We start from the raw sequence: 19,464 nt of genomic DNA on the forward strand, positions 1-19,464 counted from the left end.
AGTGGTGAGTTCTGACAGGCTGCATCAGAGCCAAATAGCGCGTTTCAAAATTAAATAATTTTATCGGCACATCGGTTTTAAAAATGACCGATACCGATAATCATAAAAATGCTTAATATCGGTGCCGATAATCGGCCAGGCCGATAATCGGTCGACCCCTAGTCTGAAGTAGCCACATTTGGGCGGTTTTCTACTCAGAGGAGATAATTCATCAAATGGTAAATTTATATTTGTTTTTGAAAGCATTGAGCGCTTTGAAATGGTAATAGTGGGACTGTTAAACATTTATGCGCTAACAATTTATTTTTTGTGACGCATAACACCGTGTTGAAGTGTCGTGTCGCGTCAAGCCTTTTTGCAGACGCGGACCATTTACCAGTCATTTAATTGACGTTATCTAATGCAAAACTGTGAAATTAGAGCGCGTTTAAAAACTTTGTTCGCAAAGTACGCTAAACTGTAAATCCGTCAGTCTTTCAATTTCCTTCAGTGCCCATGGGCAGAGCATGCTTGAAACCAGTCTTTATCAATTCATATGGCATGCTATTTTGGGTAAATAATGTCCTAAATATTTCTAGATGTACAAAGTTAAGTTTTAATTTAGAACGATATGTCTGAATCTATCTGTATTTTCTTTTCACATTATAAATAATAAATTAATAGTAAGATAAATTCTAAACGTGTTAATTTATTCTAATGTAGTACATTATGTTCATTTTAAGATGCCTTATTACTCATGTTACTCTTTAAAATTATATAAATGTGTTTAATAATAAGATTAAATAAATACTTAAATTGTTTCAGGAATGCCTCCATGTGAATATTGCACAAGGTTTTGTGTCTATTAACTTTAACAGTCGTTTAATTGACCCTAGAATTAAGGATGTAAATAAAAGCAAGTTTATGATTTGACACCCGTATTACAGACAGCTCTCAGCATACTCAAAATTAGGGGTAATCACAATTATTTGACCATATTTACAGTCCTAATGTAAATTAAATTACTGAAATAAGTGTTTTTTATTTTTATTATTCTTTTTCAATAGAAATGGCCCAGACTTCTGCAGTGTCAAGCACTGTAAAACCCAACAAGTTAGGGTAACTCAAAAGTTTGAGGAAACTGATTGCCTTAAAACATTTAAGTTTTTTTAAACTAATAGTGATGAGTACTCTGAACTTATTTCAGTTGAGTTCACTAAAATAAGATATACATTGCAGTTAAGTAATTAAGTGATTAATTAAGTGCTGATTGAGCATTAGTGATGAACACCTGCTGTTAACAAACAGAATCACTGACAGAAAGAGAAACACAAGAACAACAACTGACTTTAGACACATGCTTAGATGAAATCAACTGAAATAAAATACATTAAATCTCAAGATCTGATTAAACAACCCCACAAACAGCATCACCAGCTCCACTTATTAATAACCAGACTGACTTTATTTCTGTCAGACATCTACAGAAGATCTTATTGAGAATTAACTAAGGTTTAGATATTGATTTATTGTTTCATTTGAAGTAACCATGTTAGAGATCAGTGTCTGCTTTAGTTGGGCTCTTGAGCCTTGACTTCTGTGTTGGTAGCTTTTTTTTGTTTTCTCTTTTTCTCTGGTTGTTGTAACCATGTGTTTTTCAAACATATTTGTTGCAACTCAAAAGCCCAGAGGAAATGATCAGTAGTTATATATTTATAATGACAATCATCTATTAGTGAGCTGATCTCATTGAGAATAAACACAACTCATTGTGTGTCTAACCTCTGGTTAAATGAATGTATTGATTATAGTAAAAGCGATTCTAGAAGCCACTGGTTCTGTGACAGTAAGCTAATATAAAGGACTTTCTAAACAGTTTGTCCACAAAAAGTTTTAAGTTACAGAAGCAATTAGACTCACACAGACATCAAGAATCAGCTTATGAACCTCAACAATGGTGACCATTAAAAAAATATAATAATAATTTTGCAATGCATGCTGGGTACTAGCATAGTACAAAACTCAACCATGGCTCCCAGCATGCATTGCTGCATGATTTTTTTTTAATTTATTTTTTAATGGTCACCATTGTTGAGGTTCACAAGCTGGTTCTTGATGTCTGTGTGAGTCCAATTGCTACCATAGATTAAAACTTTTTGTGGACAAACTGTTTGGAAAGTACTTTATATTAACTGACTATCACAGAAACAGTGGCTCTTAAAATCGCTTTTACTATAATCAATACGTTCATTCAATCAGAAATTAGACACGATGAGTCTATGTTAAATCTCTATGAGATCAGCTCACTAATAGATGAATGTCATTATAAATATATAACAACCAACTACTGATCATTTCCTCTAGGCTTTTGAGTTATAGCAAACATGTTTGAAGAACACATGGTTACAACAGCCTACAAAAGAGAAGAAACAGAACTACTAACACAGAAGTCAAGGGTCAAGAGCCCAACTAAATCAGACACTGATCTCTAACATGGTTACTTCAATTGAAACAATAAATCAACATCTAAACCTTAGTTAATTCTCAATAAGATCTTCTGTAGATGTCAGTCTTGTTATTAATAAGTGGAGCTGGTGATGCTGTTTGTGGGGTTGTTTAATCAGATTTTTAGATTTAATGCATTTTATTTCAGTTGATTTCATCTAAGCATGTGTCTAAAGTCAGTTGTTGTTCTTGTGTTTCTCTTTCTGTCAGTGATTCTGTTTGTTAACAGCAGGTGTTCATCACTAATGCTCAATCAGCACTTAATTAATCACTTAATTACTTAACTGCAATGTATATCTTATTTTAGTGAACTCAACTGAAATAAGTTCAGTGCACTCATAATTGTTAGATTTAAAAACTTAAAAGTTTTAAGACAATAAGTTTCATCAAATGGTTTGAGTTATCCTAACTTGGGTTTTTAAGGCAATTGGTTTACTCAAACGGTTTGAGTTACCGTGACTTGTTGGGCATATATCTTATTTAGTGAACTCAACTGAAATAAGTTCAGAGTACTCATAACTATTAGTTTTAAAAAACTTAAATATTTTAAGACAATAAGTTTCCTCAAACGGTTTGAGTTAACCTAACTTGTCAGGTTTTTAAGGCAATCGGTTTACTCAATCAGTTTGAGTTACCCTAACTGTTAGGTTTTACAGTGGAAGGAAGCTCCTCTCATAAGATTGCAAACTGGGAGTCTGATGACACTGAGCGAGAGTGATGGAGTGAGCAGGATCGCTGAAGATGAAGCCAGAATTGTGAGTCTGTGTCATTTATATGTTATTCTGTGTACAGTAAAAATTTTAAACACATAAACAAATATGAAAAATTATAATTTAACTGGGCAGCCACATAATATCTGCTTATGTTCACTCCTGGAATTTACTAATTATTAATTTAAGTCATCAAAACACATAAAGCCCAAAAATGAAAACTTGTCGTCATTTCTCACTCTGTCATTGCAAACCTGCAAGACTTTCATTCATTTTCAAAACACAAATGAAGATATTTGAAATGAAACCTGAGAGATTTCTGTCCTTCCATCGACAGTCTACACAATTACCACTTTGATGCTTCAAGAAGTTTATAAAGAGATCATAAAAGTAATCCAAATGAATCGAGCGGTTTAGTCACAATTTTCTGAAGAGACTCGATCACTTTATACAATGAACAGATTGAATTTATTTATTTTTTTTCACAATTAAACATTGATCAGGGATCATAAACAGAAAATTTGGTCTAAACCACATGATACGTATGGATTAGATCTCTTTGTGAAGTTTATGAATTATCAAAGTGGTAGTTGCATGGACCGTCAATCAAGGGACAGAAATCTTATATTCTATTAAAATATCTTCAGTTGTGTTTCAAAGATAACGAAAGTCTTGGTTGAGTAAACGATGAAATTTTCATTTTTGAACTAACCCTGTAATAAAAGAATGTGGCCATATGCGTCTTGTTTGTTCACTTGTGCATCACCCAAGATGCATGCTAATGCCAGTTGTGAACAGAGCCACTGTGTGACTACACAATCAGTTTAGCAGAATGGTTCCTGAGAGACATATTGTCATTATGTCACGAATCCGGTCTGTGGCCTTCCGCCCAATAGCCACCAGAGGTCGCCCTTCCATAAAATTGACTCTTGCACTACACTACTGTTGCACGTCACCCATGGACTACAATACCCATCATCCATTGCACTGACAACACACACACACACACACACACACACACACACACACACACACACACACACACAGCTAATTGCACTGATCACACAGCTTACTTAAGCCATGCACTTCCTTAGTCAGATCGCCGAGTATTGTATAGCATTTATCACTCTCCTAGCGATAGCTACATACTCTACTCTACTCTCTACTCTACTCTACTCTACTCTACTCTACTCTACTCTACTTGATAGCTCACTTAGTTGTCATAGTCTTGCCTTGCCTGGTTTCTCGTGTTTTGATTCCTGCCCGTGTTTCCTGGATTAACCCTTTGCCTTGCCGTTTCGGACTCTGTTTGCACCTCGCTTGGACTATTGCTCTTGTACCTGGATTATCTCTCTGCCTTACCCTGTTGGATATTGTTCGCCGACCGTCGACCCATGCTTGTCCTAGGATTACTCTGTGTCTTGCCCATGCCATACCTGTTTGCCGATGTTTGACCCTGCCTGTGTTTGACTATGTTTCTAAATAAAAGCTTGCACATGGATCCGTACGCCTCACGTCTCCTCGGCTCCATTACACTTTTTTTTTTTCAAAGAAGCCAAGTTCCTGGCTTTTCCCAAGACCTTCAAGGACACGATTGACCTCGGAATCAGCTGTAAAGGAGGATGAAACCGATGTTTAAGGTTAGACAATATTTCAGAATAAGATTATCTATATTAATTTATTATCTATATTCTGTGTTCATGCATTTTTTGCTGAAGTTGTCATATCTGTTATTTAGAATGGGGCAGCGATATTGCATCAATTTGTCTCCTTCATTTGATTCCACCATCACCACAAGGCTGCAAGGGACCTGGAAAAATGTCCCTTGTATATGTGTTGTATATGAAAGACTAATAAAAATAAAATCAATTGGAGAGCTGACCTTAATTGTTATTTTTTTCTTTGATCTGCAGGCACTAATAAGAAGAATACCTTGTAGAGACCACACAGCCATGCCTGCTTGCTGATGGGACAACGAGGAACATCATTCATGGATGCTACACTGTCGACAAGTATCTTGCTGCAATCTTGTTCAAATCTACCTGTCTAGGTAAATTTGATGATTTATTAACTATTTTATGTTTCCGTGCAACACTTAATGAATGTGACTGACTAATTAACCTCTACACATCTGGTATATGCTTTAAAGTTGCCACTTTGCCCATTTGTTAAATAAACGTTGGAATTTGTACATCTGTCTGAAGACTCTTGATTTTATGTCTAATCTTGTACATTAACACCATACAATAGTATTTTTATTTCTGCACTGAAAATAATACTTTATTAATAACACTTAAAGGATTAAAACAACACCAGGGGTGTTAAATACCCCAGAGTGTAAAATTTGAACAACGATTGCAAGTGTAACAATTCACACTCGGCGTGTAATTTTTCTACACTGCTATATTAACACAAAAAATTCAACACTATGAATGGTGTACTTTTAACACTAGATAGATTGGGACCATATATGATCTTTAGTAGTGTTAAAATTGACACTTTAAGTGTTAAACTGACACTGCGATTTTTACTATGTATGTATGACCTACTGTATATACAACAATCGTTTTAGAGCAATATGTTGTAGCCACATTTTACGACATGGAATAAGGGGGAACAAGCACCACTTTAAATTAAAGCCCTGTTACTACATGGAACAAGGGAGGAACAAGTTGGACTTAAACACAGAACAAGTGTATGTTTGCACAGTAATTACAGAAATAAATCTTGCACTGGTTTTAATTTAATTGTTTGATGGCCAAATTAAGCCCTCTACTTTTTTTGCTATAAAAACATCACAGTATACATCCACTGAAAAAGTGTTGTATCATGTATTTTTCTGCAAAACAGCTGGAAAGAGGTAAGCTTGTTTTAAGCTGCATTGAACCTTGATGGTATATCATACAAGGTATTTGGTGATAGTGGTGTTGGAAAGTTGCTGGTGTGACTCGGCTGAGATCGATGAATACACTTTCATAAGGTAAGTTAGACTGGTGAATTATAAATCATAGCAGAAACTCATTAACTCGTTTCCAGTGGCGGTTCTACATTGAATTACTCCCCGGGTGAGACCCCCTCTGAGTGCCCATCCAACTTGAGTGTAATTTTTTAATTTTATTTCTAATTATTAAATGGATGCCACCTTATTGGGACAAAAGCCCTCTCTACACCTATCCTAACCCTACCTGATACTTTGTTCAACTTTTTGATTATTTCCTTCATTTTTATTAAAAAATAAATGCTTTTCTGATGTGATTTGAAATTTAAAAAGTGTAACGCAAACTTTACCATCTGCACCACTGAATCTGACACCTAGCAACCGTCTTTTGCATATTTGACTATCCCAATCATACATTTGTGGGTGGAGTTAATGTAAATAGCCTCTGCCAGCAACATAGCTATTTGCACTTAAATAGACGCTCCGATTTTTTTTTTTTTTTTTTATATTCCCAACAATTAAACAGTTGCCCACATAAAAAAAACAGGGGGTGCTGCAGCACCCTAAGCACCCGCCCCTGGGTGTGACTGACTTTAGCCCACTTGTCCCACTAATTTGGGAGAGGTGAACTGTCCCCCGCGGCCGCACCCCCCTCCCCTTTCCACTTCTCACACAGCTTCTGTGTTCGGTACCTTCTCAACAAGCAGGGGCGCCAATTTGCCAATTCCCCGCACAGTTATATGATAGATAATATGATAGATAATAGAAAACCGCTTAGCGGCGCAGATTATTATTATTTTTTCCAAGTGCTTGTGCCGCCCCCCACGTGTCAGCTTTCCTGTAGCTCAAATAGTAGAGCATGGCGCTAGCAACGCCAAGATCATGGGTTCGATTCCCAGGGAAAGCAAGAGCTGATAAAATGTAAAAACTGTAACTTGAATGCAATGTAAGTCGCTTTGGATAAAAGCGTCTGCTAAATGCATAAATGTAAATGTAAATGTCATGAAAAAATGCCGCCCCGGGCAGCTGCCCCGTTCACCCATGCCTAAAACCGCCACTGCTCGTTTCACAAGATGTCCAGTTTTGTTGTTCAGTAATCTCCATCATGTATCCTTTAATAATAGAATATGTACCCCATGGTTAAAAAATACCTAGGCCTACAATAAAATACCAATGTAAAATTATAAATAGTATATCATCTTGCTAAATCACTCCCAAACATAAGATTGTTGTTTAGCATAGTAGGTCATATACCACACAATATTGGAATAGGTGTAACAGGTATGAAAAGCATTATGTTCATATACATATAGAATTACACAATAATGTTCAAACGTGTACCTGATATGCCTGTCTGTGTGTGTGCGCACCTTCCCCCTTAAATTTATGACCGCCATGTTGGTCTTAATTTTCTGTCTTTGCACCTCCTCTTCCCTTTCTGCACTGTCTCTGCATGGGAGAGGTGGGTTCCTAATGAGCTCTGATTAATCCAATTACATCTTTTTCTTTTAAATTACTTTTGCTCTTAAATTTGTCATTTAAATCATATCTGCAACATTATTTTTAATGTATATTTGATTATTTTCATCAAATTTGATTACTTTTCTGTCCTATGTGAACTCAAAGCACGTGCTAATTGCATTGCACTTCACATTCATCTTTCAGAAACGAGGGCGAATTGTCAGTCTATAACGCTGTTTATGTCTTATCAGGTATGCTGATTAATTACAAATGTTTAATTTCATTGCTTCAATGTTTTCTTTCTCTCTGCCCTTTCTGCACTGTCTCACTGCATGGGAGAGAAACGAAAAAGGGCGAATTAACACGTCTATAAACGCTGTTTATGTCTTATCAGAATAAAGAAGAGTTGAACTGGCATCTGATGTCTGTCTGATTATTGCATAAAAAACACAACGCCGGTTACATAGGTACCCCTTAGTTTCAAAATACTTACAGTATAAATGATTTGTAATTTTACAGGTTGTTACCCCTTTAATCCCCAAATGTCGCATATTATTCTGTTATACCTACACGGAGGTACTGAATAGGTACACTAGAATTACAGAAAAAGTTACACTGGAAATTCTGTTTACTTACGCTGTAAATTGCGGGCTGTAATCTAAAGCGTTACAGAATTATTATTAATTTCTAATTATTTAATTATTTAAAAATATTTAGTTTGAAGAAGTAGTCTTTGAATCTTTATTATTTACAGAATTTGTGAATAGGCAGCTTTGTATGCTACTATTCACAATATGCTGAAGTCCACAAGCACTATTTTTCAACGAGCACTGCTTTAACAGAATTCCATATATTTTTGTATTACAGTTTTTTCAATTGCTAAAAAGTGTTTACCAGTACTTAAAGTACTTTTTCTAAACTCTTAACACAGCAACACACCTACATCACACAATTAGCCATTTTCTGGCCAAAACCACATTTTGATAATTAAATAAAAACTCTACATTTCAAAATGCTGAATACCTTTTTCTATATATACTAACTCTATCAAAACACAGCAAACATGATTCAAAATCAAGTAATTCAATCAAAACATTGGCACTGGTTTTCTATCCAATAGGAACATACAGTCAATCATAATACAGTGACTGTCAAAATGATAACAATTAATGACATTACAAAAACTGCATTACTTGTCATGTCTCAGTTCTACCTGTACATAATAGACAATATAAAAATCCATAGTTTTTTGTAATTTAGCCTTCTGTTTATCTGAAAACCATTTTACATTTTTAACATTGCGTTTTTACATTTTTACATTGTGTTCATTCTTGGCAACATACTATCTAAAACTGAATTAGTCATTACTGAATGAGTCCCCTATGCAGAAACTCGGTTGGAACCTTGAACCTTTCAGTGGGTGAGGGTTCGATGTGGATGGTGCCCCCATGGTAGCTGATGCCAGGGATCAACAAAAATTCCAACATACATGGCCTTTGGTTACTATGCAAGCTTGTTTCCGTCACAGAATAAAAAAAGTAAAAACAGTAATTGTGACCTTTTTATCTCACAATTCAGACCTATATTGAAATTGTGAATTTACATCTTGCAATTCAGACTTTATCAGAATTGTGAGATACTGTAAATTCACAATTGGATCTTCGATCCAAGATGGCGGCGCGGTCAGACGCAGCGGCTACTCCGGGTCCTAAAGACGGTGCTTTTATGTCTTTTAATGTCGTCTGTTCATCTCCAAATAGTGTCAATTTACCGTTAATTCATAAGGAAATCACTCCAAAACTCATCTATGATCGCCAAAGTCTTTTGGATATCGGCAACGCATACAAACACCAACTCTCGCCGGCGGCTACTGAGAAGCTACGAGGCCTTTGTTTACCGCTGAAGCCGGAGCTCGAAACTGCGGCCTCGCCTACTGACGCTACCCGCACAAGGCAGCGTCGCAAGCGGTGTGAGAGAAAACGGAATCGCGGTAAGCGTGGAGGTATACGAACTAGGCTGAGGGCTAACCCCACAAGACCGGCTCTTCCAACACTCATGCTCTCAAATGTTCGCTCTCTGGAAAACAAACTGGACATAATTCAAGTCGATCTACACAGCATGAGGCAAGGGATTGTTGTGTGTTTGTTTTCACTGAAACATGGCTAAAGGACAACATCCCGGACTCCGCCATTCAGCTGCATGGGCTAAACTGCTACTGAGCGGACAGAGATTCATCACTGTCTGGTAAGACTCGCGGGGGTGGCTTGTGTGTGTATATCAACAAAGAATGGTGTAACAATGCTGTGGTAGTATCAAAACACTGTTCATCACTGGTGGAGTTTATGGTTGTGAAGTGTCGACCGTTCTACCTGCCGCGGGAGTTCACGGCCATTGTTATTGTCGTGGTTTACATTCCCCCGTGTGCAAACGCTAAGGACGCGCTTCGTGAACTGTATAGCGCCTTCAGCGAACAACAAACAAATAACCCTGATGGCTTTTTCATCATAGCCGGTGACTTTAACCACGCAAACCTAAAGACAGTTTTGCCAAAGTTCTACCAACATGTGAACTTTGCAACAAGGGGAAACAACACACTGGACTTTATTTATACAACAGAGAAAAACGCATACAAAGCTGAACCCCGTCCCCACCTCGGGTATTCGGACCACATCTCTGTCATGCTAATCCCAGCATACAGACCACTTCTCAAACTTGCCAAACCGGTTCAAAAGCAGATCACGGTATGGCCAGAAAATGCTACTTCAGCACTGCAGGACTGCTTCCAGGACACAGACTGGAACATGTTTAAAGAGGCGGCCACCTACAACAACCACACAGACCTGCAGGAGTACACTGAAACTGTGACTGCTTACATCAAAAAGTGCATAGATGATGTGACAGTCACCGAGACCATCACCACACGTGCCAACCGGAAGCCGTGGATGACAGCAGAGGTTCGTGGGCTGCTAAAGACCAGAGATGAAGCATTCAGATCAGGAGATAAAGCAGCCCTCAAAACAGCAAGAGCCAATCTGTCTCATGGCATCAAGAAGGCAAAACATCAGTATGCTAAAAAAATCAATAACAACTTCAGCTACAGTAAAGACACTCGGACCCTGTGGCAAGCCAGACCATCACTGACTACAAGGGCCCGCCACAGGCCAGTGACGATGACACATCACTACCAGAGGCACTCAACCACTTCTACTCACGATTTGAGATGCAGAACGACACACCTGCACAGAAACTACCCACATCTCCAAATGACCAGGTACTCTGTCTCTCCCCAGCCGATGTAAGGAAGACCCTATCCAGGATTAACCCACAAAAGGCTGCGGGCCCTGACAACATACCTGGATGTGTACTGAGAGACTGTGCTGCACAGCTGACGGATGTCCTAACAGACATCTTCAACGTCACATGTGTCCTGTCTGAATGACTATCGTCCCATAGCACTGACCCCAATCATGATGAAGTGCTTTGAGAGGTTAGTCATGCATCACATCAAGTCCAGTCTCCCAAACACGCTGGACCCATTCCAGTTTGCATATCGTCCAAACCGTTCCACGGACGATGCAATATCCACCATTCTCCACCTAGCTCTTATTCACCTGGAACAGAAAGACTCCTATGTAAGAATGACCCACGACTGCACTGCCAAGTCCAGCTCCAACCACATCATCAAGTTTGCTGATGACACAACTGTGGTAGGCCTCATCAGCAACAATGATGAAACGCACTACAGAGAGGAAGTGGCACAGCTGTCTGAATAGTGTGGTGCTAACAACCTGTCCCTCAATGTGGGTAAGACAAAAGAGGTTGTGATGGACTTCAGGAGAAACTCTGTTGACCACCCCCTACTGACCATCGACGGCTCAACCGTGGAGAGAGTCGGTAGCACTAAATTCCTGAGGGTGCACATCACAAAGGATCTCACCTGGACCACCAACGTCACGTCACTCAACAAGAAGGGACAACAGCGCCTCTACTTTCTCCGTCGGCTGAAAAGGGCAAGTCTCCCTCCACCCATCCTCACCACCTTTTACAGGGGCGCCATTGAGAGTGTGCTGACCAGCTGCATCACTGTCTGGTATGGGAACTGCAGTGCTGCTGACCGCAAGACCCTACAACGGACAGTGAACACTGCCACAAAGATCATCGGTGCCCCACTTCCCTCCATCCTGGACATTTAACTTGCCCGATGCTCCAGCAAGGCCTCCAGCATCGTGAAGGACCTCACCCACCCCTCCCACAACCTCTTCCAGCTCCTGCCATCAGGAAAAAGGTACCGGAGTATCAAAGCTTGTTCTGTCAGATTCTTTCCCCAGGCTGTGAGAGCTCTTAACTCCAATCTCCCTGTCCCCCCTCTGAAACCATGAACACCTCAGCCCCCCAACTCATACTGTAAATAACTATTGACAATTTTCCTAACTGCAATTCTGAGTGTGCTACACACAGGTAAATGGGCTATACAAACCACCTGTAGTAACACACTCGTCCCACTATATGCACACTAGACACTTTCTATAAATACTCCCTGCTACAAAGACTCAATCAGATAATATGTTTACTTGAATATTGCACTACAAAATAATGTTTACTTGAGCATTGCACTTCTAAATCTTTTGCACTATGCGCTGCTTCCCACAAAATCTCTCTTCTGAACAATTTAATTGTACAAAATATATATTTTTCTGCACAATTTCATGTACAAATATCTCTTTAGTACAATTTCATGTACAGTATTTATGTAAAGTTCTTGTACAGTCTCAGTTTGTGTATGTGTAGTCAACTAGGTATAGTAGTTATAGTATTTATAGTATATGTATAGTCCGATGGTTAAACTGTTGTATAGCTCTATTGTTTTTCCTATATTTGCATTGTTGTATGTTTATCTTATGTTTAACTAGTATGTAGCACCGTGGTCCTGCGAGACACGACATTTCGTTCCACTATATGTCCACACATGTAGCAGAATGACAATAAAAGCTCAACTTGAACAACTTGGAAGAAAAAAGTCAGATTTCTGAGATAAAGTCACAATTACCCATTACCCTTTATATTCCATGGCAGAAATAAACTTTCATAGGTTCCACATGTGTAAGGGGAAAAAACAAACAAACATAAAAAATACACAGTCTAACACACATTCTCACTCCTCTCCCCTACCTCTTCTCCCTTTTTCTGATCCAACTACTCCTCTACCTTCTACAACTATTCCTCTCCCAGGCATTATTTTTTCTCTTTCTGATTCTTTGTGTTGTTCTGCATCCACAAAACCAATTCAAAGAGGTCTTTTTTACTCTATATTGTTGATGTAATGGAAAGAGCTTCAACACCTGACTATTCCTCCAACTGAGAATCAGCTATTTCAGTGATCTGTTACTTAAAAGTGTTACAATATTTTATATAGAGAGATTTTTTCAATACTTTTGAGCTGCTGTTATAGCAGAAGTAGAAGCTTTATACTATATTTAAGGTTTGGAACATTAGGTCTTCAATTCTGACATGCTGTGTTTAAGCATTTGTAAATATGACTAAAAAGATCCATGATATTGGTTTTGGGTAAGCTTGTATGAAAAGAAAATGTAAGCATGTTAGAAACATGGTAATTGACTGCATATTGTGTGAAAACAATACAAATTGTGCTAATGGTATGGTCACAACAGACGGATGTTGTGCTAATTGTGTTTAGAGTTTTGAAAATGTGACTAGAGATTGGACAAAAGGATGTTGGCAATTAAAAATTTTTTTAAAGCTTTTTGTGATTTTGCTGGGATATATGCTGGCAAAAGTAACTTTCCAGCTGATTTGCACATATCTCTTCCATTTGTTTTATTAAGAAAAGATAACTGAATTAAATTCATTATGGATCATTACAAAAACATTGCTTTGAATGTACCGATAGTGACATGGTGAGGAAAAAGAAAGAAAAAAATAAAGGTTTTTACATTTTATCATCACATCAAAGCCCTCCGAATCATAATAATAAATGGATTATCAAAATCAAAACAACACAAAGAATATATATTTTTAGTAAATTACGAATTTATTAAGAATTCATCAGAATTTATTTTTCTAAAATAAGAATTTATTTCATTTGTATTAAATTAAGTGAGTAAAATATACATACAGCTCTGGGGGGGAAAAAAAAAATAGACCAATGAAAAATTGTTTCTCTAGCTTTAATATTTATAGGTATGTGTTCAAATAGTAGTAGTAGTAGATCTACTTGAACTAGTAGTAGTTCACTATGAACTACTGACAACATTTCTCCCAATTCCGGGAAAACAAACAAACAACAACAACAACAACAACAAAAAAAACATTGTCATTAAGAGCATTTATTTGCAGAAAATGACAACTGGTCAAAATAACCATAAAGAAGCAGTGTTTTCAGACCTCAAATAATGCAAAGAAAACAAGTTTATATTCATATGTAACACAATACTAATGTTGTAACTTAGGAAGAGTTCAGAAATCAATATTTGGTGGAATAACCCTGATTTTCAATCACAGCTTTCATGTGTCTTGGCATGCTGTCAGCCAGTCTTTCACATTGGAGGAAAAAGAGGAAAATTTCGGAGGAACAAAACATTAAAAAGAAGGGTTATGATCAGGCAAGAGGTAGGACCCGCGTAAATATCGGAGCAGCTTTCCAGCGGTGGAGAGAACTCAAGGAGCGGGAAGGGCTCGAATCGGACTCCGAGGTTGCGTTGTTTCTTTTTGATAGGTGAGTAACGTTGATTTTGCATTGTTTCACACAACCTATCTGTGTTGGCTTTTGTTTGAATATGCTTGTGTGTCATCTTCGCTTGTTTCCACAATCGTCTTTATGCCAGGGTTGTGCATGTAAGTGTGGAGTGGAGATATCAAAATAGGGGCGAGGTCCTGTTGGGGAATGGGCGTGTTTGTTTTGGTGCTTTCATCGCTTAGTGCACCTTTAAGCAGCTCGGATTTGCCATATATTTAACACCTTCTCTGAGGACCGTTATGCACATGTTGCGTGCACAGACCCTGCAAATAATGCATGCAGTGTGTGCATAACAGTCCTGAGTGCAGGCTGTACTTTTATTCGGAAATGTAATCCCGCATCGCAAGAAATCTGGTCGGGAGCCACGGGAATGCAGACCTCTACTCTGGAAAGCCATGAAACCGCGTGTTTGCTATCTATGTGAGCCTGGGTTGGCTTTGTCGAATGGCTTAATGCTAGTGGACTATTACTGTGTGTACCTGAACGGTTGAAAAGATAGCTTGAACTAGTGATTTGAATTAAATGTGTTTCTGGGCTAGTGACTCCCAGATAAATTAACTAGTGGCTTAGCAATGTGAACCTGGGTGCTGTACTGTACCCTTAGGTTTATTTAACTAATGACCTAAATAACTATGTGTGTCTGAACCAATAGCATCCATCTGACTCAGGCTCAGTTGACTTGAGGAAATAGTTTTAAATTTGTCATTCAAGAGTTGGAAATGCTTGCCTTTAACCTATTAATGAGCAAACAAAAGTATTAGGTGAAAGCATAAATCACTGTAAACCCTGTAGTTGTGGTGTCATATGCCTAGAACTAATTATGCAATTATGCAACTAATTCAAGCAAGACACTACAGTGACTTTATTTTAATGAAATGTCTGCTTTGCTGTAATATATATTTAAATTTTTTGCAACATTGTCATCCTATTTAATTGTACATATTTCTGCTGTTTATATTAATTGTGACCAAATTCAAATTCACAGCATAGAAATGCTAAGTCTTCTCCTCCTTATCTCGTCTGCAGCGGCGTACCGCCATTACGGAGAGTATAATGACGCATGTGCTTGCTTCCGCTTCATGTTGTTTTCTTTGCTCACAAAAAGTATTCTCGTAGCTTCGTAAAATTATGGTTAAACCCCTGATGTCACATGGACTATTTTACCGATGTCCTTGCTACGTTTCTGGACCTGGGAACATTACAGTTGTGTTGCTGTCTATGAAGGGTCAGAGAGCTCTTGGATTGCATCAAAAATATATTAACCTGTGTTCCAAAGATGAATGAAGGTCTTGCGGGTTTGGAACAACATGATGGTGAGTAATTAATGACAGAATTTTCATTTTTGGGTGAACTAACCCTTTTAAGAACCCATCAACCTGCGCCATCTAGAGTTTCATGAAATAACTTTGCATTAAAACTATGGTTGATATTGTTTTTTTACTGTGGTTTTACTGCAAATACTATGGTTAAACCTTGGTTTAAAAGTCACTTTGGATAAAAGCATCTGATAAATGTAAATTATTTTGTATAGTTAATGTGTTAATTAAAAATATTAACACATTTGCAACCGTTATTGAGAGTGGTGTGTATTTCTTTGATTTCTTATTGCATGGAAGGGCATTTTGGGTAGTGTGAGGAATTGATTATGAACCATAACCGACTGGGCTGTCAGCTAACATTTATTATAAACCAGCAGACTGCTGTCAAAAAAGTGGTGGCATACTCTCCCATCTGGAAACACCGACCCTGATAATGGTGCTTCAATGCTTGCATTTTTTAAGATTACTGGCTGATTTTGGGAATGGAACAAACCACACTCCATTAACTAGCCACTAAAGAGGCATTTGTGTATTACAAACAGCAGGGACACAATGTGAGATCCACCAATCAGAGAGGTTGTCGAATCTTACAAATTATTTTTTACTGGTTAATGGAGTATAGGGTTGGGCGATGTATTGAAATATATATTTTCCTCCCATCTCGTATTTATTCCCTTTAGAATTTTCTTTCCAAACACGGTATTGGGATGCGGCAGATTGCGGAGGTATGGGGGTGGGGATCACGATGCCGGCTCAACATCGTGATGTCTATCAGCCACCGGTGATGGACGATGGCATCGTCTATCGGACCAACCCTAATGGAGTATTTTGTGTTTTCCGTGACTATGCTTTTTGACCTCTATAAAAACTGACTGAATGCTTAAACTGGCAAAATTGAAAAACATGCATAGGATAAACTTTTGTGACTAGTAAAAAAAAAAAAAACATTTTTCAAAATGTTTTCAAATGTTGCTGCACTGCAAAAAAGACTTTAAACCTCTAAACACTTTAAACCAATATCTCTACATAGAAACTCTGACCTAATGTGATAAAACACATACCGCCTGGTATTCTGAAGCTGAAGTTGATGAACTTGCTGACGAACATAAGGATAAGTAACACCCAGCCACAAGCACCAACCAGCAACCAATGACGGCGCATCATTCGCACACGAACAGGCTGTTAAATCCTACAAAAAAAAAAACATATAGAATGGGTTAGTTTCTGCGATTATTATTTGCTGTTGTATGCATTAAAATTAATTAACATAATTAACACAGCATCTGTATTTTCCAGCTATGATAATAAATTTGCCGCACATCGTTTGGTTTAGTGTGCTGCTCACCAACTCTGTGACGCAACATTTTATAATGCATTTATGTGAAAATTGTTTTAAGTTTATTTAAATTATCCCCTTAACCAGAACCCCCAAAAGCCAAAGACATACACCCAATTGATCATATGAAGCATTTAAGGGATAAAAATAGGAAAAGGCAGATTCAATTTAGATTTTTGATTGTGATACTCCAAATGTAAAGCGGACATATAATAAAACTGATATTTACAATAATGCACATTAATGCATTAATGATGTATCAAAAGCATGTGACCAATGTGCAAAACACTATTAATAACTGTTGGAAACTCAGAAGCGAAGATCAGGAGACTCTTGGGTATTTTCAGCAGAGTTCTCTATTGAGAACGCGCTGCAGTGATCAAAAGTCTAATTAAGACAGTAATACATTGTATTTTATAGGCATTCAGTGGGCAGTCCTTAAAGGGGTTTACTTTACACAGCCTCAGAAGTGACCACTTAATCAAAACATCTAAAGACAATACAGGAAATCAACCCGATTGTGAGTTTCAGCAAACCTACTCCCCAAAGTTAACTACCCAAATGTTTTAAGCTGCACCTGGCCACGAGAAATAGACGTGTAAAACTTCACGTCAAAGTTCACTTAACTTTCAGTAGGGTCATTCCATGTCAACTCAACCAGAGCTTCTGGAGAAAAACAGACATGTATAGTAATGAAAGCCAAAATATTAAATGTCATGGATGAATATTGACTGAGTAATCCACTAATTTGTAGAGGGGGGTCAAAATGGCAATTTTCACCTGAGATTCAGAGCCAAATTACATGGGGGTAAAAGATGGCAGCATCATAATGTTATTTTTACACAGAGATTGGTAGGTCTGTTAGTAAAATCTGTTCACTTTAGCAGTCTTTGTTGCATTATGTGCCAATTTTACAACACTGTGTTTGAACTCTTTGGTAGCTTCAGAAGCTGTTTAAATGAACAAAATCCCTTCTTCCAAATATCCCTGAAACTGATTCAAATATAGAATCTTATGAATACACTACTGAGAGAAAGGTAATATCCCTTTTATAAAGTAATAAAAAGTATGTTCTGTGCATATTGTTTTGATAGAGGGAAACAAGATGCATTCCTAGTTTCAACATTACTTATTCTTCAGACATTCTGCTTTAAATATAATAAGTATCAGATATATACAAAGTGACCAACATTTGCTTTTCAGCCACTAAAAATAGGTAATATTCAACAATCTGAAAATGGAGCCTCATTGAGACCCACATATCTCTGGGACTGAACAATGTAGGGCCTTGAAAATGAAGATTCCAAAAGGGGAAAAAAAAAAAAAAAAAAGTTTATTAAGAACTAGAATCTAAAATCATATTGCAATATCTTTAATAATTCTTGAGTGATAGGCATGCAAACTTTGGAAAAATAATATTTATGGCACTCAGACAGGTATGTTCAATGAAATTGTTTTGACAGAAGTAAACAAGATACATCTCTAGTTTCAACATTATTTGTTCTTCAGATATTCCTCTTTAAAAGAAAAGAAGTATCATATTTTTGCAAATTGACACACATTTGGTTTTTGACCACTGAAAATATGTACATTTTAACAATTTACTCTTGGAGCCATATTGAAATTCCAATATCTCTGGAACCGAACCATATAGGGCCTTTAAAATTAAGAGCATGCAAACTTTAGAGAAAAACTTAAAAAGTGCTTTTTCCCCATTTTTGAATGGTCACCATTGGCATATAATTCAACAAAGATTGCTCAAGTGAACAGATTTTACTAACAGACCTACCAATCTCTGTGTAAAAATAACATTATGATGCTGCCATCTTTCTGAAGTCATTTTTACCCCCCTGTAATTTGGCTCTGAATCGCAGGTGAAAATTGACATTTTGACCCCCGTCTACAAAACAGTGTATTACTCAGTCAATATTCATCCATGACATTTAATATTTTGGCTTTCATCACTATACATATCTGTCTTTCATCAGAAAAAAATATCAGAATTTTTTTTAAATTTGGGTGATCTGACATGGAATGACCCAGTAGGAACAACAGAGACCAGCAGAACCCCCTCACTAGAAACTATATTGAATCTAATCAGTAAACAGATGCCATTATGTACACATTAAATGTACAATGTAGATCACTTCACTTTTTCATATGATGTTACGTCAGGATGTAGGATCTGCAGATCTTAACAAAGATTAATAAATGCAGTAAAAAATATATTTGCATTTGTTAAGTGATGTTAACAAAAGAGACCTTATTCTGAAGTGTTACTAAAACTTACTGTGTAGTACAATATCAGGCTTAAAATATTTCTTATCTTAAGAGATGAACATAAACATTTTTATTGCCTAACATTAACAAAGTATAATAAATGCTGTAAAAACATATTGTTCATTGTTAGTTCATGTTAGTTAATGCATTAACTAATGTTAATCATCTATAAGCAATTTAAA

The 19,464-nt window shown here is 37.3% G+C and overlaps 1 protein-coding gene across 3 annotated transcripts in view; it reads right to left on the minus strand.

Annotated features, from left to right (window-relative positions):
- The window catches only part of chst10 (carbohydrate sulfotransferase 10), a 118,295-nt gene that overhangs the window by 52,143 nt on the left and 46,688 nt on the right, over window positions 1–19,464 (minus strand). Inside the window, exon 2 of one of the 3 annotated variants that reach the window (XM_058775486.1) lies at window positions 16,728–16,855. The exons of 1 other annotated variant lie outside the window; for it this stretch is intronic. In XM_058775486.1, the coding sequence (XP_058631469.1) occupies window positions 16,728–16,830 (103 nt within the window). In that variant the 5' untranslated portion in view covers window positions 16,831–16,855. Of the gene's footprint in view, window positions 1–4,556; window positions 6,501–16,727; window positions 16,856–19,464 lie in introns of those variants that run through there. One more of the 3 variants, XM_058775475.1, reaches the window with a different exon arrangement.

The sequence above is a fragment of the Onychostoma macrolepis genome, chromosome 01 (assembly GCF_012432095.1).
Source record: "Onychostoma macrolepis isolate SWU-2019 chromosome 01, ASM1243209v1, whole genome shotgun sequence".
In the NCBI taxonomy this organism is placed as follows: domain Eukaryota; kingdom Metazoa; phylum Chordata; class Actinopteri; order Cypriniformes; family Cyprinidae; genus Onychostoma; species Onychostoma macrolepis.